This window comes from Oncorhynchus masou, chromosome 10 (genome assembly GCF_036934945.1).
Source record: "Oncorhynchus masou masou isolate Uvic2021 chromosome 10, UVic_Omas_1.1, whole genome shotgun sequence".
Lineage (NCBI taxonomy): Eukaryota > Metazoa > Chordata > Actinopteri > Salmoniformes > Salmonidae > Oncorhynchus > Oncorhynchus masou.
Window position 1 is genome coordinate 18,864,173 of NC_088221.1, and position 22,321 is coordinate 18,886,493.

Genomic DNA, 22,321 nt, shown 5'->3' on the forward strand with positions numbered 1-22,321 from the left:
CGTCTCTCACAGGTGAAGTGTACCTATGATAAAAAATTACAGACATTACAGACCTCTACATGCTTTGTAAGTAGGAAAACCTGCAAAATCCGCAGTGTATCAAATACTTGTTCTCACCACTGTATATGCACAGTAATACGATTCATGTATCGACATAACCTGAAAGGCTGCTCAGCAAGGAAGAAGCCACTGCTCTAAAACCGTCATAAAAAAATCCAGACTTTGCAACTGCACACAGGGACAAAAAACTAAAATAGAACTGTTTGTCCATAATTACCAATGTTTGTGGAAAAAAGGGGATGCTTGCAAGCCGAAGAACACCATCCCAACCGTGAAGCACGGGGGTTGCATCATCATGTTGTGGGGGTGCTTTGCTGCTGGAGGGACTGGTGCACTTCACAAAATAGATGGCATTATGAGGAGGAAAATGATGTGGATATATTGAAGCAACATCTCAAGACATCAATCTGTAAGTTAAAGCTTGATTGCAAATGGGTCTTCCAAATGGACAATGACCCCAAGCATACTTCCAAAGTTGTAAAATAAAGTGGTGACCCTAACTGACCTAGACAGGGATTTTTTTGCTCTGATTAAATGGCAGGAATTGTGAAAAACAGAGTTGTAATGTATTTAAATGTATTTGGCTATGGTGTTTGTAAACTTCCGACTTCAACTGTATGTGTGGCGCCATGTTTGTTGACATTATACAATGCATTCTGGGTGTCACGTAAACATCGGTCAGACGAAAGATGTTGTAATGAGGTGAAGGAATTGTTCACTCATCTTTCGGGTAAACTTCCCAGTAGTAAATGAAGGGTTGTGAATGATCGTTGACAACACACCCCCTTCAACAGGCATACTATAAACAGACCAAACTCATCTTGTTTCCTCTTATTATCTTTGGTTGATGCGGGGGAAAATACATGGCGGCGTGCATAAACTACCCATCATCAGTGTACTTTAAATTTCTACAAAGTATTTTACTCAATTATTTAGATCAATGTTGAGCTCAGCTGTGATTAATTCTAAATAGTAATTGCTATTAGCTAATTCATATTGTAGTTTCTTTCAGCCGAGAGTTATAAAAATATGACCGCTTGTGTTACGTCAATCTTTCATCAGTTAGTGCTAGGACAAATGTAGCCTACATTTTCCAGTTTGGATGATTGCGTTATGCTGTAGCTACTTCTGTGGATGTCTGAACATTGCATCCAAAAATTAACTGGTCACATTCTGGACATAACTTTTTAAGGACTGTGTTTGTGCAAAATGTTTCCGTGAAATAACAGTTTCTCCAGCCCAAATTCTAATTGTTGCGTTAATCGAAACTGGACGTTCTAAATATGCAAACTGGACGTTCTAAATATGCATTCTAATCACACCGGTTTGAGCGTACACTGCAGGGACCACCGTAGAATGATCACACCTGTTTGTTGGTACCTGTGAAAAGGTTAATGTTATAAAGGTAGTCAACAAACTAGAACTAACGTGTTAGTAAATCCACAATCCAATCCATGTGTACAATCATGAAGTACAGTGTAAAGCAAGCAGTTACACCGGCGGGCCCTGGTAGCAATAAATTAATAAAACCAAAAGCTTGCTTGACTTGTAAGAGTTGCAGTATTGGCTAGCCAACGAGCTAGGATAAATTCATTTATTCTTAACTGTTTAGCTATTGTCTATCTCTCTCTTTTAGTCAACTACTTTTCACACTTTATGCACTGCAGTGCTAGCTAGCTGTAGCTCATGCTTTCAGTACTAGATTCAAGGGATGGGACTTGACCTCACAATACGATATTATCACCATACTTAAGTGCCGATACGATATGTATTGGGATTCTCACGATTGTCACGATTCTATATGTATTAACCTCTACGGGATCGGGACAGTTGAGCTAATGTGCGCTAATGTGATTAGCATGAGGTTGTAAGTAACAAGAACATTTCCCTGGACATAGACATTTCTGATATGAGCAGAAAGCTTAAATTCTTGTTAATCTAACTGCACTGTCCAATTTACAGTAGCTATTACAGTGGAAGAGTACAATGCTATTTTCTGAGGAGAGTGCACAGTTATGAACTTGAAAATATATCAATTAACCAATTAGGCACATTTGGGCAGACTTGATACAACATATTGAACAGAAATGCAATGGTTCATTAGATCAGTCTACAACATTGCACATACACTTCTGCAATGTAGTGGCCAAAATCTAACCTGTGCATAAACTGCAATAATACAGTGACCTTTCTCTTGCTTTTCAAAGACGATGGAAAAAAATGAAAAAAATAAACACAGTTTTTTTATCTTCGTATTATCTTTTACCAGATCTAATGTGTTAAATTCTCCTATATTCATTTCACATTTCCACAAATTTCAAAGTGTTTTCTTTCAAATGGTATCAAGAATATGCATATCCTTGCTTCAGGTCCTGAGCTATAGATAGTTAGATTTGGGTATGTCATTTTAGGAGAAATTTAAAAAAAGGGTCTGATCCTTTTAAGATTCTGTGCTGTCATTTTATTGCAATTTCATGTTTTGCAAACATATTTCTCACCAAACTGTATGTCTGCTGCAGAGGGATGCCATGAGGATATTAGTTTTGATCAGTCATGGAAATAAAAGTGATGAAAACAAATTGGCTTCTATTTAAAAATAAGATGGAGAACAAATGATTTTTGTGCAGGTACAGCCAACTACCGCAAAAAGAATATTGTGATATTGTCAAAATGATAAGATACAATATATCTTAAAAAATAATATCCATATGTAACCTTATTGATTTTTCAACCCATCACGACTAGATACATTTTATGATCCTTTGATTGGATGGACAACATGTCAGTTCATACTGAAAGAGCTCTGATAGGTTGGAGGTCGTTCTATGGAAGTCGTTATAATTACTGTGCAAGTCTATGGAAGGGGTGAGAACCACTAGCCTCTGAGGTTTTGTATTGAAGTCAATGTACCTAGAGGATGGAAAATAGCTGCCTTCAGCTTAACCATGGCACTACCCTAGAGGGTGCTGTTGAAGCTACTGTAGACCTTCATTGCAAAACAGTGTGTTTTAATCAATTATTTGGTGACGTGAATGTATTTAGTGTTGTTTTATCTAAAACTTTTTTCAATGTTTCACTACTTACATTTTTCTGAAATTTTCCTTCTCTGAGGATCTTTCACTGACACGCACGCTTGCACACACACATGCACACACATAAAGAGGATGTGTTTGTCCTTCTTTATCTGTATTCCTGTTTGCCTTCCATCCATGCTTCTGTAGATGATGGTTTGTGATACTGTCACATCTGATGACATGTGTCCTGTTTCATTCGCCAGGCTGGGGAGCAGGGACTGCTGGTGACTGGGGCACTGATCTGAAGGGATAAAGGGGGTAATCATAGATGTCCTGCTGATAGCTTTGTCCACACTCTGTCCTTATCAAAGGCACACGGGGATGGCTGTAATGTGCACTGATCTGGTGATTTCCAGAGACGATGCTGTGTGTGTGTGTGTGTGTATATGTGTGTAATTAGCCCTATGTCCCTGTTTTCTGGATACATGCAGACTTACGAGAATTTGGAAAAGCGATATAGCAAATGTCCACCGGGGGCCACTATGCCTTGTGAGTGGGAATAAACCTATTTTGGGACAATTGTGTCTTCAGTTTGTGTCACAAACATAAGATTTCAGTCATGAAGATCATATTCAATCACGTCATATGAAAAACAGAGGAAAGCCCAAAAAATGATCAGAGAATCCAGTCACCCAAGTCATAGACGTTTCTCTGCTACAGCATGGCAAGTGGGACCGGAAAGGCTCCGTAACAGCTTCTACCCCCAAGTCATAAGACTGCTGAAGAGTTAATCAAATGGCCACCGGACTATTTACATTGACACCCCCCTCCCATTTGTTTTGTACACTGCTGCTACTCGCTATTTATTATCTATGCATAGTCACTTCACCCCTACCGACATGTACAAATTAACTTGACTAACTTGTACTCCCTCACATTGACTCGGTACCGGTACCCTGTCACGAGTCCGACTGAGGGTGGTTTCCTGAGGGTGTTTTTTTTGTCTTTATTAGACAGCCGGCCCGCCTGGTTGTTGTGCGGGATTAATCTTTGTAACCTTCTGCTCTGTATCAGAGGAACGTGTTAGTTCCTAGTCGTGCATTTTTGAATCGTCATTTTGACATTCCCTGTGTTTTGGGGCCGTGATCATTGTTAGCACCCTGAGGTGCGTTTAGTGCATTAAAGAGCACAGCATTGTACTCTCTGTCTCCTGCCTTTGACTCCACACCCACGACACCCGGATTGTTACATACCCCCTCTATATAGCCTCGTTATTGTTATTTTATTGTGTTTCTTTTTATTATTTTTTACTTTTGTTTATTTGGTAAATATTTCCTTAACTCTTTCTTGAACTGCACTGTTGGTTAAGGGTTTGTAAGAAAGCATTTCACGGTAAGATCTACACTTGTATTCAGCGCATGTGACAAATACAGTTTGATTTGATTTGCAGACGGGACAGTGATTTTGAGCGTACAGGACACCCGTGAAATGGTTGTCAATGTTTTACTGGTGTTTCGCTGGTATGCCCCCCCTTTCCAGTTCATGGCTATGCCTGTGTTCCTAAGGGTGCATCTTATGGTTGTAATGGTTAGATCCAAAGTCTTTGACCCTTGACCCTATGGAATTCTGTTGTTGCTGTCCCACAAGGATTAAGTGGGAATTTCTCCTTAACAGACCTGGGTTCAAATACTATTTGAAATCATTTAAAATACTTCATCTTGGCTTAATTGAGCTTGCCTGGCGCAATGGAACCAATAGAATAGTCACAAAACTGCAACCCCGCCCCCCTGGCATTGCAGGCAGGCTAGAGCAAACGCTAAAAGAACTTGAAAGATTTCAGATAGTATTTAAACCCAGATCTTGTCCCTTACCACTGGGTCAGATGAGGATGAAGTAAACAAGCAGAACGTTTACCCCAGTAACCCCACACAGGAGTGACCAGGTGGGAACTGCAGACGGTAGGAGGAGAAGGTTAGAGGGGCGTTGCTTCAATGACCATGGCATGTACACAAGTACAACTAATCTCTATCAGAGGAAGTCAACACCTAGTATTACACTGACTCAACCTATACTCTGATGTAGTCCTAAAACTACTACACTCTTTTCTCCACGGCCCCTCATGTGATCGTGTGTTTGAGAGGGTCAGTTTGAGCAAGGCTAGTCTATTATTTGCACATTTTGACCACATAATGAGTAGTTATTTGGGATGCAAGGGGATTTGTTGATCAGTGATTCTGCGCCCTCCGACAGTCATGTCGTCGATCACACACACGCAGAGAGTATTTCATGATTTCACAGCACTTTACGTCCACACTCACTGCCGCCACAGAGACCAGAGAAGAGGGAGAGGCAATCCCACTGAAAGACTGGTGGGCACTTTTTCCTTTTCTTTATCAGAGCTTATAGTGGAAAGGAATACTGTCTGGAATAGAAAGGTCAAACAGTCATCACCGAGATTGTTCACTCCAACAATTGCGTTGCCCCATAAAGATAGTTCTATTGTGTCCCCACTTAAAAAACTACAACGAATTGATAAAAAGTATTTGCGCCCATTCTACCCTCTTCTAGTCAAGAGCACTACGTGAACATTGTGGTGTAGTAGGTGAAACATTAGTGGAAGGGTTCTGGACTTTAACACTGAAACATTTCAACACTGAGCTGGTTCATCTCGATAAGGTGACTGAGAGGAAATACCATGGGATTAGTCCTTTTTTCATACTGTGTGTGTGTGTGAGCGTGCGCGCGCATGTGTGTGTATGTGTGTGTGTGTGTGTGTGTGTGTGTGTGTGTGTGTGTGTGTGTGTGTGAGCGTGCGCGTGTGTGTGTGTGTGTGTGTGTGTGTGTGTGTGTGTGTGTGTGTGTGCATGCATGCATGCGAAAGACGTGAAAGGGTGTGTGAGTGTGCATGTGTGAAAGACGCACAGGGGAGACCAGAGAGACTTAAAGCCAGGGCTAACGTGGCCCATTGATGACCATTGAGAACTTAATGAAGCAGCTTTTCTTCCCAGTCCTGCTGTGTTCTTTCTCTATAGTAGGGGGTCAGAGTCTTTTCTTTCTCTTTTAGAGGAGGGCTCTTTGATTGTTGTGGCCTTGAAATAAAAGAGTAAAAGCAATGCGTCTTCCCGGGCCTGGTCCTGGTTTATTTTGGGGAGGAAGCAAACTAGATGAGACCACCGAGCAGAAGAGATTTTCAGTCAAGAGTTTGACGGTACGGTGAAGGAGCCAGGATGGTCCGGACAGTGAGGCGGAGTTGAAACAAGCAGGAGAGTGGATATAGGGGATGCAGGGAGGGAGGGAGGGAAGAAGATAGGGAAAGAAAAAGGGAGTTAATGAAAAATTTAAGCAACGTTAGCACAGACATGAGTGAGCACAGTTAGCTAGGGAAAACCAGGGAACGAGGGATGGGGGAGGTGAGAAAGAGGGAAGGAGTGGAGAGGAGGGAGAGTTCAAGGAATGAATGAAATTAAGAATGAAGAGAGAGGAGAGGGGGTCGAGAGAGGGGCGGGTGGCTAAGAGAGGGGGGGGAGAGGGATGGAGAATAAACGGAGCCCCTTTTCTGAACACCTCCCCCTTTGCTCCCGTGGAGAGGAGCAGCCTGACCCCAAAAAGCTTTGTGAAAGTTCCCTCAGTGGAGGGAGACGGAAAGAGAGACACTGGAGAAAAGAGAGAAAGGAGAGGCACTGGGGATAAAATAAGAGTTGGGGAAAAGAGAGCGAGAGGAGGGACAAAGTTGAGTTGCAGAGGCGGAGAGAGACAGAGAGGAACATAGAGAATAGGGAACTAAATATAAACAAGAAGCAAGTGAGTTAGAGAGAGAGTGAAGGGGATCAAGTACGCATGTGAGAGAGAGATTGAGAGAGAAAGAAGGAGAGCTGCAGCAGTCACCCTCTCTGGTCTTCCCTGACGTGTCATGGATTTGCGGTGCTGGATATCCCTCCTGTTTGGACTAGTTGGGAATCCTGTGGTCAGTCTGGAGTAGCGAGAGCCATAGCAGCATCCACCAGAAGGAAGGAAATATGCCTTCTGTGTCTCTCAGCCTGCCCGCAGCCCTAGCTGGGCAAGCCCGCACCTGGGTCTGCCTCTCCTGCATGTTCTGGGTGAGCTGTGTTTGTCTGTAAATGTGTGTGGGTGGGTTGTGAGACTGTATTGGTGTGTGTGTGTTTGTGGGTGTATGCATGTGTGGGTGTATGTGAGGGGTATGGGGGTGGGGGTCTGTTTTTGTGTGTTTGTGTTTTTGTGTTTGGGGGTCTGTTTTCATGTCATTTCTCCAGGTAAACTGGATGGACTACACTTCCCAATGGGATTATGTAGGGTGGTCAACCCATTGAAGTGGAATGGGGGTCTGAGGGCCTGTTGGGTAGTCTGGGTGGTCTGCACTGCCAATGGGGAGTGAGGGTATTAGGGTGCTGGATTGTTGGGGGGTGAGATGAAGAGGGGGGAAACTTCAGTCAGAGAAGTTTGTGAGAGAGAGAGGGATGACTGTGTTCCCTTAATCTCTGAGTTGACCCATTCCTGTCATCTTTACCCTTCCCTTAAAAGCTGGTTCCGTCTGACTCTCTCTTTCTCCCTCCCTCTCTCTCCCTCTCTCTCTGCCTGGCCGAGACACAAAGCTATTTTTGCTCTCTCTTGTATAATTTAATCTAACGTGTGTTCGCTCTAACGTGTGTGTGTATGTGTGTGTGCTTTCGGAGCTGTGCTGAGAATGTCCGAATGCTCAGAGGTATGGAGGTGTGCACAAAGGCATGTCTTTCACCTTTGTGAACTATGTTGTACCACGTTCTTCCCATTACCCTTCATCAGTGACGTGAAATAACTGGACAGGTGGAAACAAAGTCTCCACAGTGGCCATGTCCACCATACTGGTAGTCTATGTTTTCAGATCGACCCAGAAGAACTTAATCGAGAGAGGAGCCACGGTGCAGCTGATTGAGATGTGACTATGATGGGATGGCCCTTTGGTCTATCTCTGCTCCTCTGTCAAACTATGGTTCTGGAGAGACTTAACTGACCCCTTGATTAGTTCATCAGCATTATTCCCTTTAGGGGAGGGGGATTGTTAAAGGACCCCAAAGCCCACCAGCTAAGCTCCTAGTCACTGATTGACTGCTTTTAGGAGGCTGTATAACAATGCAACTTACTTCAGGGTGAAATTCAATCAAACCTCTCTCAGTAACGTTCATGAAGAATGTTGGTTTACATAACCGATGCCAGGCACACGTCTTTTTATGAAACCTGGAAGCGTCTACCAATGAGTCTATTTATCAGTACTTCAAAGTCATTCCGTGACTTTATTTCACTATTTGAGCCATACATTAATAAGGTATGTTTCCCATTTTTGTTTGTTGGTAAAGTCAGGGAACGGAGTATAGGCTGGGGTGGTTTGGAGACCAAGCTCAAGAGTGAGGGCCACAATGAAGAGTGATGTGTTTCCAGCTGCAGAAGCAGTTACTGTCTAGTGAAGGGAGATGCAGGAAACGGGCCTCCTCTATGAACCAGACTGGCGCTATCTGCTAGGCAAGCAGAAAGAGGAGGATCCTTTCCCCCCTCCAAAGCCCAGAACGTCTGAACTGTCTTGGCTGAATTCAGATTTTTCTGCTACAGACAGAAACAGTTGCTTTCGGAAAATAGGAAATGACGTGAAATGACAGAAGATGACAGTCAAGACGCAGGAAATGAAGTCGCAGAAGACACTCGCCAACCGGAAGGGAAAAGTGAAACGGGGATGGCATAAGAAGGCGCGAGAGAAGACCTTGCAAGAGGACAACATCGATACCTGAAACACCAATCTCAGGATGTTCTTCCACAATACACTTGTGAATTATTGATAAGATCCACGGACAGTTTTCCAGAGTTTCTCAGAAAAGGCCAATGGCAAACAAATCAACTGTCCTCTAAAACGGCTTGAAAATATGCCAAGAAACATAATCTTGTCAGTGAGGGTTATTCTTAGGTTGCATAAGTCTTCCATGAGCAAGGTGACTGGAAGAGAATACTTGTTATAAAGAGTGTACAATGTTTGAGCCCCGACACAACAGAAAAAGGACTTAACTCCGCCCAGAAGTATGATGTCACATGGGTACATTCCCTTTGCTCGACTCTATGAACCTTAGCGGTCCTAATGGGAGTGGTTATAAGCCTGTGACATCATCCGTTTAAGTGCTGATAACATATCAGAAGGTTAAGAACAAAACCTCAGATTTCAATTTATGATTGAAATTCCTTTTTAAGTGCAAAGTGTACAGATTTAAAGAGGACCTTTAGTGGTGTATTAATGGCCACTTCTACCAATATGCAAGGGCTTATGAAGGATTTTATAGTAAACATTTATTGCTGCCATGAGCCTCTGATTTAAAACAACACTACTTCAGAGTGTCACCTACAACTATAAGCCAAAGAAAATATTGACCCTTGCCTAAATTACCAAGCTGTCAAAGTGGTCAAATAGCTTAATGGAATGATCAATGTCCATTAACCTACATTTAGTCAATCTGGAGACCAGGACAGTATAGTCTTCTCAGTGCAGGTCCAGAGTCAGAGTCAGGCTCATGCTGGGGTGTTGTCGTGGTCAGTATCTCAAAGGCCCCAGTCTGGGGTACACACTTGTCAGAAACCTAATTCTAGATATGGTGCTTAGTGGGTTGGTTGAGGATTTTTATTTCCTCCTTGTATTTCCTTTTTCTTTAACACCATCTATTTTATTTTAATCTATTCCCCTCTCTGCTCATTTACCTCAGTCTCCCCCTCTTTCTATCTCTTTGTCCTGTAGCTGGTTTGCCCCCCCCTCAGTTCCTATAGGATTACCTATGATTTGAGTGAAAGAGAGTTGCACATGTGGGGCCCCTTTGAAATATGGCAGCGTTTCTGTAATTGCAACATCTGGCTATACATTGCCCCAATGCTTTGCAGACATAATGGATTTGCCATGCAGTCCCTTTTCCGGCATGCCTCCTCCATTTCATCATTCCCAATCGCGTTCAATCGGACACATGCTTTATCTCGGAGTTCCACTCTGTGTGTGTTGTACGTTCCATTAGTTCAGGGTGCAGCAATGGAGCGGAACAGTGAAACTCTGAGCGGCGTTCCGAAGTGTAGACCACCACTCCTTCTCACTACATAAAAGGGTGTTTAAGATTTGCCCTCAGCCTTCCCTGGCCCTCAGCCTTCCCTGGCCCTCAGCCTTCCCTGGCCCTCAGCCTTCCCTGGCCCTCAGCCTTCCCTGACCCTCAGCCTTCCCTGACCCTCAGCCTTCCGTGGCCCTCAGCCTTCTGTGGCCCTCAGCCTTCCCTGGCCCTCAGCCTTCCCTGGCCCTCAGCCTTCCCTGACCCTCAGCCTTCCGTTGCCCTCAGCCTTCCCTGGCCCTCAGCCTTCCCTGGCCCTCAGCCTTCCCTGGCCCTCAGTTTTCCCTGGCCCTCAGCCTTCCCTGGCCCTCAGTCTTCCCTGGCCCTCAGCCTTCCCTGGCCCTCAGCCTTCCCTGGCCCTCAGCCTTCCCTGGCCCTCAGCCTTCCCTGGCCCTCAGCCTTCAGTGGCCCTCAGCCTTCCCTGGCCCTCAGCCTTCCCTGGCCCTCAGCCTTCCCTGGCCCTCAGCCTTCCCTGACCCTCAGCCTTCCGTGGCCCTCAGCCTTCTGTGGCCCTCAGCCTTCCCTGGCCCCCAGCCTTCCCTGGCCCTCAGTCTTCCCTGGCCCTCAGCCTTCCCTGACCCTCAGCCTTCCCTGGCCCTCAGCCTTCCCTGACCCTCAGCCTTCCGTTGCCCTCAGCCTTCCCTGACCCTCAGCCTTCCCTGGCCCTCAGCCTTCCCTGGCCCTCAGTCTTCCCTGGCCCTCAGCCTTCCCTGGCCCTCAGCCTTCCCTGGCCCTCAGTCTTCCCTGGCCCTCAGCCTTCCCTGACCCTTAGCCTTCCCTGGCCCTCAGCCTTCCCTGGCCCTCAGCCTTCCCTGACCCTCAGCCTTCCGTTGCCCTCAGCCTTCCCTGACCCTCAGCCTTCCCTGGCCCTCATCCTTCCCTGGCCCTCAGCCTTCCCTGGCCCTCAGCCTTCCCTGGCCCTCTCGCCATATCCGTATGGATTGGAACTCCAATCTGGAATGGCTGTACGTTCCAGTCCCAGCTTGTTGTTTAAATCAAATCAACATTTATTGGTCGTGTACACAGGTTTGCAGATGTTATAACAGGAGCAGTGAAATGCTTGTTTCTAGATTCAACAATGCAGTAGAATGTCTCGCAAATACAATACAAATACACAAATAATCAAAACATCTAAACAAGAAATCAAGAAATGACAGAGCGGGACAATTAACAATCCAGAGTATATTTCTATAGTGAGCATGTGTCAGAATCCAGCATATAAATAAGTGGTGTGTATAAACAGTATATCATTTGGAAAGAAAATGGTATGTACAGTAGTAGGTATATTAGGATGGGGTATGTTGAGAATACAGTAAATACATACACAGTGAGGAAACAACAATATATAAACAGAATATGAGGTGGTCAGTGTTTCAATTACTATATAAACTCAGCAAAGAAAGAAACGTCCTCTCACAGTCAACTGCGTTTATTTTCTGCAAACTTAACATGTGCAAATATTTGTATGAACATAACAAGATTCAATAACTGAGACATAAACTGAACAAGTTCCACAGACTTGCGACTAACAGAAATGGAATAATGTGTCCCTGAACAATTTTTTAAGTTTTTATTTCACCTTTATTGAACCAGGTAGTTTATTGAACCAGTTCTCATTTGCACCTGCGACCTGGCCAAGATAAAGTAAAGCAGTTCGACACATACAACAACACAGAGTTACACATGGAATAAACAAACATACAGTCAATAATACAGTAGAAAAAGTCTATATACAGTATGTGCAAATGAGGTAAGATAAGGGAGGTAAGGCAATAAATAGGCCATGGTGGCGAAGTAATTACAATATAGCAGTTAAACACTGGAATGGTAGATGTGCAGAAGATGAATGTGCAAGTGGAGATACTGGGGTATGTGGGTGTGGGGGGTCAAAATCAAAGTAACAGTCAGTATCTAGTGTGGCCAACTGTTGCATTAAGTACTGCAGTGCATCTCCTCATGGACAGCACCAGATGTGCCAGTTCTTGCTGTGAGATGTTACCCCATTCTTTCAAGGCAGCTGCAAGTTTCCGGACATTTCTGGGGGGAATAGCCCTCACCCTCTGATCCAACAGGTCCCAGACATGCTGTCAGAACACTGACATTCCTGTCTTGCAGGAAATCACGCACAGAATGATCAGTATGGCTGGTGGCATTGTCATGCTGGAGGGTCATGTCAGGATAAGCCTGCCGGAAGGGTACCACATGAGGGAGGAGGATGTCTACCCTGTAACGCACAGCGTTGAGATTGCCTGCAGTGACAACAAGCTCAGTCCGATGATGCTGTGACACAATGCCCCAGACCATGGTGGAACCTCCACCTCCAAATCGCTCTCGCTCCAGAGTACAGGCCTCGGTGTAACGTTCATTCCTTCGACGATAAATGCAAATCCGACTATCACCCCTGGTGAGACAAAACTGCGACTCATCAGTGAAGAGCACTTTTTGCCAGTCCTGTCTGGTCCAGTGATGGATGGGTTTGTGCCCATAGGCGACGTGATGTCTGGTGAGGACCTGCCTTACAACAGGCCTACAAGCCCTCAGTCCAGCCTCTTGCAGCCTATTGCGGAGAGTCTGAACACTGATGGAGAGATTGTGAGTTCCTGGTGTAACTCGGGCAGTGGTTGTTGCCATCCTGTACCTGTCCCGCAGGTGTGATGTTCGGATGTAATGATCCTGTGCAGGTGTTGTTACATGTGGTTTGCCACTGCGAGGACGATCAGCTGTTCGTCTTGTCTCCCTCTAGTGCTGTCTTAGGCGTCTCAAAGTACGGACATTGCAATTTATTGCTCTGGCCACATCTGCAGTCCTCATGCCTCCTTGCAGCATGCCTAAGGCACGTTCCCGCAGATGAGCAGGGACAGTGGGCATCTTTCTTTTGGTGTAGAAAGGCCTCTTTTGTGTCCTAAGTTTTCATAACTGTGACCTTAATTGCTTACCGTATGTAAGCTGTTAGTGTCTTAACGACCGTTCCACAGGTGCATGTTCATTAATTGTTTATGGTTCATTGAACAAGCATGGGAAACCGCGTTAAAACCCTTTACAATGAAGATCTGTGAAGTTATTTGGATTTTTACGAATTATCTTTGAAAGACAGGTTTCAGGAAAAAGGTCCGTTTCTTTTTGCTGAGTTTACAGTGGGCATTTGTCTCAAGGTGCAGGGCTGAGTACTGGGCAGGTAATCGGCTAGTGATGCTTTTCAACAATCTGGTGGCCTGGAGATAGAAGCTGTTTTTCAGTCTCTCGGTCCTGGCTGTAATGCACCTGTCCTGTTACATCTCTGTCTGCCAGAAGGTAGGAGAATGAATAGACCATGGCTCGGATGGCTGAAGTACTTGATGTCTTTGTTGGCCTTCCTTTGACACAGAGTGCTGTAAATGTCCCGAAGGGCAGGCAGCGTGCCCCCGGTAATGCGTTGGGCTGACCGCACCAACCTCTGGATAGCGGTGGTTGAGGGCGGTGCAGTTGTCATACCAGGTAGTAATTCAGCCCGCCAGACTGCTCTCAATATGCATCTGTAGACGTTTGTGAGGGTCTTAGGGGCCGATTTTGTTTCAGCCGTCTGTGGTTGTTGAGGCGCTGATGCACCTTTATTCACCACGGTGTCGGTGTGGCGAGACCATTTCAGGTCCTCAGCGATGTGGAAGGAACTTGAAGCTTTTGACCCTATCCACTGCAGCCCTCTCCTCTGTCTCCTGTTGTCCACGATCAGCTCCTTTGTTTGTTTTACATTGAGTGAGAGGTTATTATCCTGGCACCACTCCACCATGGGTCTATCCTTCTCCCTGTAGGTCGTTGTTGGTAATCAGGTCTACTGTTGTGTTGTCAGAAAACTTGTTGATTGAGTTGGAGTTGTGCGTAGCCGTGCAGTCTTGGGTGAACAGGGAGTACAGGAGGGGGCTGAGCACACATGCCTGGGGGGCCCTCATGTTGAGGATCAGCGTGACGGAGGTGTTGTTGCCTACCATCTCCACCTGGGGTCGGCAAGTGGGGACAACAGACTGGCATAGGGAGAGGTTGAATATGTCCGTAAACACTCCAGTCGGGGGTGCAAATTGATTTTGCTAGTCACTCTCACGCAGATATCATAGTAAAAACATTGCTGTCTCCGCTGCCAAGAGGGGGGCCGCTAAAATGTTTTGCTCGCAAGGTGGGGGGGCCCCCCGGCAACATTTTGTTTAGGGCCCCCAAAAGGCTAGGACAGGCTATGACTGAATATGTGGGTATGGATGCGGGTACGCAGACCCGCGGGCCACTGCGGCCCCTCATGATGAGTTCAGATTTTTTTGTGAGCCCCACCCCCATCAAAGTTGCCCGTCCTTGCTCTGGCTGGAAGACCTGTATTGGGTTTGTCACATTTTCTTGTGGGAAAGAGATACTCTGATCAATAGGAAAGAACATCTGTCTTCCAGTTCCATAATAAATCCTGTTTTGGGGATTCAATGTTGCCTTAGTTAGCGGTTTGACTAGTTTTTTTCCCCTCCGCATGTCCTCTTTTCTCTGATTTTGTTTTGTAATATGGCTTCAATGTTGTATTGGATCAATAGCAGAAGTAAGTGTTCTGATGAGACAGGCTGATACTTTGTGACAACCCTCAGAAAAAATGTGGAGGATTGGGTCCACACATGCTGCCACAGAAAACAACCCAGATGTGTGTAGAGTGCTGCCATCCTCTACTCTCCATAGATGGTTCATGTCACTCATCAACAACTGTTTTGAGCGTTGGCTGAGTTCCCGAACACTGGCTTTAATATGGGGAGCTTTTGATGTTCCTCTTGTGGCTTTAACTATTTAACCTTTCCCAGGTTTATTTCTGGCTTAGTTGTTTTGTTTCACTTGGGGTTACCCATAGTTTGTCATAGAAACAGACCATGATCCTTCAGAGAGAGCCTGATCACCAGCATCAATCATTCTCCAATAAACAAAATCCCTTGTGGCTATGGAGACAAAATAGCACCACATTATTAAGATCACTAGTGAGGACTTCAGTTGAGTTTGGTCTCCCTTTATGAGTGCAGTGAGATCGAGGCAGGCAATTGAGGTGAATAAGCCATTTATGAAGTGTTATGGAATTCTCTGCAGGTCTGAGCTGCGTCCAGTCTGCTACGGGATTTGACTGAGTAGCCTGGAGACTAGAGTTGCATGTGAGAAGACTCCTACCTTATATTTAGCATTATAAAATAGGGTTATACTCTCTTGGTCGTCTCTTGCTAAAACGGATCAAGTTTGCTTGCATAAGATAGATTGAGTGATAGAGTGCAGGCTATGGCCAAATACTATTTTGGTCAGTGGGCAGTTATCCTTTGAGCACTATGTGCTTAGTACATTCAGGGGCCGGCTGCCCGGAACCAGGTAAAGCATATTCCTGGACAAAAAAAATCACATTCTCCCCTGAGCATGTATTCTGTGAGTGACAGTTCTTGAAAATATGCTTCTTTGCGGAAAGGCTCGGCTTGAGCCCATTTGCGTAAACATTTTACACTCAGCACCAGAGTTTTACATTCCAGAATTTACATGCATTGCTTTGAGAAACACAGTATGGTATTTCAAAATGCTCCACAGCCATTTTGCTCTGTAGACTGCGGAATTCAACTGAAAGAGAGTTCAATAAAGCCTTGCAGGTGACATCACTCGTAGACGGGGTTGGTTAGGCTGGACCTGATTCCAGTGGAGGTCAGGATTCATCGAACAGGAAGTGAGACATGGCTGTGGGGCGAGACATAAATGAGAGCCGAGAGTCCAGGCCTCCTCCATCCTCCCCAGCATCTACCTCTACAATCCCGCAATCATTCACAACTCATCACAAACTGGCCTTGGCTACATACCATAGGCCACTGAGCTTATATGTGTATGTAGGTGTGTGTGTGTGTGTGTGTGTGTGTGTGTGTGTGTGTGTGTGTGTGTGTGTGTGTGTGTGTGTGTGTGTGTGTGTGTGTGTGTGTGTGTGTGTTAAAATAAATGGACTGCTATGTGTGAGTCAATATGAAGGTTCACGCATTCCTGTATTGTTCCTGTATTGTGAGGGATTTTGGCCTCAGTTTTGATCCCTTGTTGCATCTATAAACTCCACTTTCTGGCTTGCTTGTGAACACTGCCTTCACCGTATATGGCCATGTTGAGCCTCTGATACATTCAGCACCTGAATCAAGTGTGAGCCATGCCAGAACATTTCAACATGAATACTCGCCCAATAGACCTCCACTGCCGTGACGAGCGGTGAATTCTAAGGCTATTTCTCAATTGTCTAAAAGTCCCCGTCCCTCCCCAGCTCGTTCCCATTATCTCATTCCCTTCTTCTATAAAATGCTCAAATGGTAAAAACAATGTGGTGGAAACTCATCGTTAGGCTTTCCTACTCTTGATCAGGTATTCTCAGAACAGTGCAGATGAAGAAGTGGAGAATAGGACAGATCTTTAGACAATTGAGAAAGAGACCCACGTTTGTTTTTCCTTGCTTGATAAAGCTCTTCAGCTCCTATTATTGATGCCTCTCTTCCCCTAACCAGTAGTAAATTATTGGGCTAGTCTGTTGACAGCCTGGGATTTTACACCCTGATAACAACAACAGCAATGATACAGGTGTGTCTGAGGCTGGGCGAGTTGCCCACTAGCTGAATACAGTAGTCTGCATGCCGCCAGCATCCAAGGAGGCATTGTCTGACCGACTTATGGGGGGAAGAAAGAGTGTAGCCAAACAATGGCTTCTGCGTCTGTCAGTTACAACATTACTCTTTGCAACCAATCTGAAGCGACCATAATTCATGCCCTTAGCTTTATCATCAATGTTTTCATTTGAGGAGCTCTGTTGCCACAAAACAGAAAGACCATGTTGTATTTCAGTGTCTGCTTCTTGAGATAAAACAGCCTTCTTTATCAGATTCTACAAATCTCCTGTGTGGAATTTGTTACGAGTGCGAAAATGAGACCACTGTGTAAGATACATGTGTAACTTCATTATTTATGATGGGATATAAGAGAGACTAAGTCCCACAGGGGCGTGTATGCCTTTATGAGGCGTATAGTGAGGTGGTTGTTCTCCGTGGGATGACCGTTAGGCCTATGTACTATAACAAGTTGTGGAGCAGACCGTGGTTTATGTCACCACCACGCACTCCATTATGTGCAAAGGTCTGTGTCAGTTTAAAGAAAGTACTTTCGGGGTTATGAAGCCTCATCAATTGTCAATCATCAAGCCAAATTGTAGCACTGGTGAAAGCATGCATGCTGCCTTTTCTGGGCAAAGAGCTCATTTCTGATGATGAACTTGGTTACTTTAAACTGAGCATGGATTAGGACCATTAAAGCGGGCTGCTTGCGGGAAGAGGTTTACAGAGGTTTTTGGGGCGTGCTTCTCCAGTGTTGCTCAATTTCTGACATTTATTTTCATTTGCTGCAATGTCTCTACGGCTTCTGGGAGAAAATGATGTTCTGGTTTTGCGAAACAAGTGCCGACTACGCCAAACTAATTAGGTGATGTCATTCAATATCAAGTCCAATTGAACTGCTTTTCGTGCATGGTTATGATTAAATAATGGTTAAAGAATTCAAAACAAAAGCTATGACATGCCATTTTAATAGTGTAATGGCCTTACTCCCTGCTCTCTCTTCTCTCAACTTAATCATCATAGTCTCTTTATCCTTGTGGAATTTTCCGAAATAAGTCTTTATTTTCTCTCAGCATTGCACTAAATTTGAGTCGGGAAAGCACCAGGAAATGTTTTCTTTTTTCTTGTAGAGCTTGTCGATGCCATGACGCCAGGATGCCGCTGCAAACTGTTTTTTGGAGTGTGGCTGAGTTCCAAAAGGGTTGTTTTGGCAGTCCCCATAGGATAACCCTTTTTGGTTCTAGGAAGAACACTTTTGGGTTCCATGTAGAACCTTCTGGGGAAATGGTTCTACATGGAACTCAATAGGGCTTTACCTGGAACCAAAATAGTTTTACCTGGAACCAAAAATAGTTCTTCAACGGGTTATCATTTGCCGAAGAGTGTGGGTTGTTATTTCTCCCAGGTCGGGACTGGACGACGTGACCTGAAGCCACTGGGGGTGGAACATACTTGAGTTAACCATCCCTGCAGATACCTGCAGACTGAGAACCAAAGCATTGTTATTGTTCAAAGTCATTGTTCTGTTTAGAAGTTGGGTTTCAGTGAGTTTAGTTGAGAGACTTTCAGCTGTCTTTTGATGTTATACCTTGTTAATGACTTCAGTTCAGATTATAGATTTGTTGTTGTCTAAATGGATATAGGCCTAAAGTGGTGTTTATCTTAAGCAGTTGTGGGTTGACACTGAATTAACTCTGGTAGTGAGATGTGGTGTGTTTGCATAGTGTAAAGTACAATTTTACAGACATTTGTGACTCATAAATGTAACATATTTATATGCAAGATGTTGTCACTCTATTAATGCATACTGACTTTCACATACAACCGCTGTTTACATGGGCTCCCAAGTGGTCACTGCATCTCAGTGCTAGAGGCATCACTACAGATCCTGGTTTGATTCCAGGCTGTATCACAACCGGTCGTGATTGGAAGTCTCATCTGGCGATGCACAATTGGCCCAGCATCGCCGGGATAGGCAGTCATTGTAAATAAGAATTTGTTCTTAACCTGTCTGGCCCACCCGGGACGCAACCGCACCCCCTGCCAACAATAAATGCAAATGCGCTATGCCAAATGCTAATAGCACTCGTTAAAACTCAAACATTCATTAAAATTCACATGCAGGGTAGTCAATTCAAGCTACACTCGTTGTGAATCAAGCCAACGAGTCAGATTTGTAAAATGCTTTTCGGCGAAAGCATGAGTAGCTATTATCTGATAGCAGGCAACACGCCAAAATACCAGAAGGGATGTAAACAAAGGAATTAGCGTAGCCGGCGCTACACAAAACGCAGAAATAAAATATAAAACATTCATTACCTTTGACGAGATTCTTTGTTGGCACTCCTATATGTCCCATAAACATCACAATTGGGTCTTTTTTTCGATTAAATCTGTCCTTGTGTACCCAAATGTCAATTTATGAACACCGTCAGATCCAGTAAAAATACATTTTTTAAACGCGACGTTATTTTTTAAAATTAAAAAAGTTGCCTATAAACTTTGACAAAACACTTCAAACTACTTCTGTAATCCAACTTTAGGTATTACTAAACGTTAATAAACGATTAAATTGATCACGAAGCGATCTGTATTCAATAAGCACGAGTTTGGGAAACATAACTAACTTTTCAGGTTCCATTGTTTACAGCTGTGGCCTTGACAACCGGATGTGGCTATTACTCAGATGACCAAGGATTTAGTTGAATCGAAATCACAACATTGGCGACATCGTGTGGAAGCTATAGGAACTGTATTCTCACCCTTAAGTATTTTTCCTTCCAATAGAAAATACATACACTGGCGGATTGATTTTTTCTCCGACGATTTAGTGACCAGGTTTTCTGGCGATTTTGACCACGAAACTCGTTCTGTTATAGTCACAGACACAATTGAACCAGTTCTAGAAGCTTCAGAGTGTTTTCTATGCACACATACTAATCATATGCATATACTATATTCCTGGCATGAGTAGCAGGACTTTGAAATGTTGCACGATTTTTAACAGAATGTTGAAAAAAGTAGCCCGATCTCTAATTAACTGACTAGCCTAGTTAAATTAAGGTTAAATAAATAAACATAACTCAATAGTGGATTGAGACTAGATTCAAAGTCTGTACTTAATGCTTTTCTCCCTCCATTCTGTTGATTAGCCTGTGAAAAAATGGGTGATTTTCTCTCTTCACTTCTGGATGACTGAGTCATTTTCTCCCTGGGATCCACTTCACTGAGATGAAAATGCATGTTGAGAGAAAGAGAGGGAGCGAGAGAGGGAAACATTGGAATGCCTGAGGTGCATTTCTCCCTAAATGAAATCAGGTGACCATCCATTGTGAGGCCGGTGGATGGAGGAAAGGAGAGTCGTAGAGGAGGAGGAGATGAGAGAAAGAAAAGGTCAAATTCCTCCCTTCATCAAATCAAATTTTATGTGTCACATGCATCAGAATACAACAGGTGTAGACCTTACAGTGAAATGCTTAATTACAAGCCCTACGGGATCGGTGTCCCTAAACAGGGACGGTTGTTGCTAAGGTGCGCAATGACAAAGAATGACATTATATACAACAGCCAACTTTCCGGGACACAGACATGTCTAGTATGGGCAGAAAGCTTAAATCTGACTGCAATTGTGGCCAATTAACAGTAGCTTTTACAATGAAAAATGCTATTGTTTGAGGAGAGTGCACAATAACAAATAACTTTTATCACAGCAACTGGTTTGATACATTCACCTCTGAAGATAAATAATGTACTTACATTCAGTAATCTGAATGTAATTTTTTATTACCATAGCATTTTTTACTTGATGTTGCAGTAGTGTAATTCTTCACGAGATAAGTCTGAAACTGTGCACACACACTGCTGCCACCTGATGGACAAATTTAAATTACACCTATACTCCTATCTGGCCTTTCTCTTGCATTTAAAAACATATATATAGAAAACACATGTTTCTTTGGTTATATTATCTTTTACCAGATCTAATGTGTTATATTCTCCTACAATAATTTCACATTTCCGCAAACTTCAAAGTGTTCCCTTTCAAATGGTATCAAGAATATGTATGTCCTTGCTTCAGTTCCTGAGCTACAGGCAGTTGGATTTGGGTATTTAATTTTAGGTTAAAAAAAAGGTCTGATACTTAAACGGCAACAATATAATAACAGTAGTGAGGCTATATACACAGGGTACTGGTACAGAGTCAATGTGCAGGGGCACAGGTTAGTCGAGGTAATAGATGTAATATGTGCATGTACCAGTGCCTTGCAAAAGTATTCATCCCCTTTGACGTTTTTCCTATTTTGTTGCATTACAACCTGTAATTTAAATGGATTTTTATTTGGATTTTATGGTATACTGTAACGGTCGTCGTATGAAGAAGGTGTGGACCAAAGCGCAGCGTGGTAAGTGTTCGTGTTATTTTTTATTTAAACTGAACACAAAACAAAATAACAAAGAGAATGAATGAAAACAAAATAGTCCTGTCAGGTGCAGAAACAGAAAACAACTACGCACAACCCATAGTGGGAAAACAGGCTGCCTAAATATGGTTCTCAATCAGAGCCAACGATAAATAGCTGCCTCTGATTGGGAACCATACCAGGCCAAACACAGAAATACAAAAACATAGAACAACACATAGAATGCCCACCCCAATTCACACCCTGACCAAACTAAAATAGGAACTATGGTCAGGACATGACACATACACAAATTAGTCCCAATTGGTGAAGTGAAATTTAAAAAAATGACTTGTTTCAAAATATTCTACAAAATAAAAAACAGAAAAGTAGTGCGTTATGAAGCCTTTGTTATGAAGCCACTAAATAAGATCTGGTGTAACCAATTACCTTCAGAAGTCACACAATTAGTTAAATAAAGTCCACCTGTGTGCAATCTAAGTCTCACATGATCTGTCACATGAGATTAGTAAATATACACCTGTTCTGAAAGGCACCAGAGTCTGCAACACCACTAAGCGAGGGGCAACACCAAGCAAGAGGCACCATGAAGACTAATGAGCTCTCGAAACAGGTCAGAGACAAAGTTGTGGAGAAGTACAGATCAGGTTTGGGTTATAAAAAAATATCAGAAACTTTCAACATCCCACGGAGCACCATCAAATCCATTTTTTTTAAATGGAAAGAACATGGCACCACAACAAACCTGCCAAGAGAGGGCCGCCCACCAAAACTCACGGACCAGGCAAGGAGGGCATTAATCAGAGGCAACAAAGAGACCAAAAGTAACCCTGAAGGAGCTGCAAAGCTCCATAACGGAGATTGGAGTATCTGTCCATAGACCACCGTAAGCCGTACACTCCACAGAGCTGGGTTTTACGGAAGAGTGGCCAGAAAAAAAGACATTGCTTAAAGAAAAAAATAAGCAAACAAAAACGTTTGGTTTTCGCCAAAAGGCATGTGGGAGACTCCACACACATATGGAAGAAGGTACTCTGGTCAGATGAGACTAAAATTGAGCTTTTTGGCCATCAAGGAAAATGCTATGGCTGGCGCAAACCCAACAC

At 43.9% G+C, this 22,321-nt stretch overlaps 1 protein-coding gene across 6 annotated transcripts in view; it reads left to right on the forward strand.

Annotated features, from left to right (window-relative positions):
* Positions 1–22,321, forward strand: part of LOC135547286 (tensin-1-like) — a 293,490-nt gene that overhangs the window by 79,812 nt on the left and 191,357 nt on the right. The window contains exon 1 of one of the 6 annotated variants that reach the window (XM_064976122.1): positions 6,705–7,171. The exons of the other annotated variants lie outside the window; for them this stretch is intronic. Within the exon in view, the coding sequence (XP_064832194.1) occupies positions 7,091–7,171 (81 nt within the window). The 5' untranslated portion in view covers positions 6,705–7,090. Of the gene's footprint in view, positions 1–6,704; positions 7,172–22,321 lie in introns of those variants that run through there. 6 annotated transcript variants of the gene reach the window in all.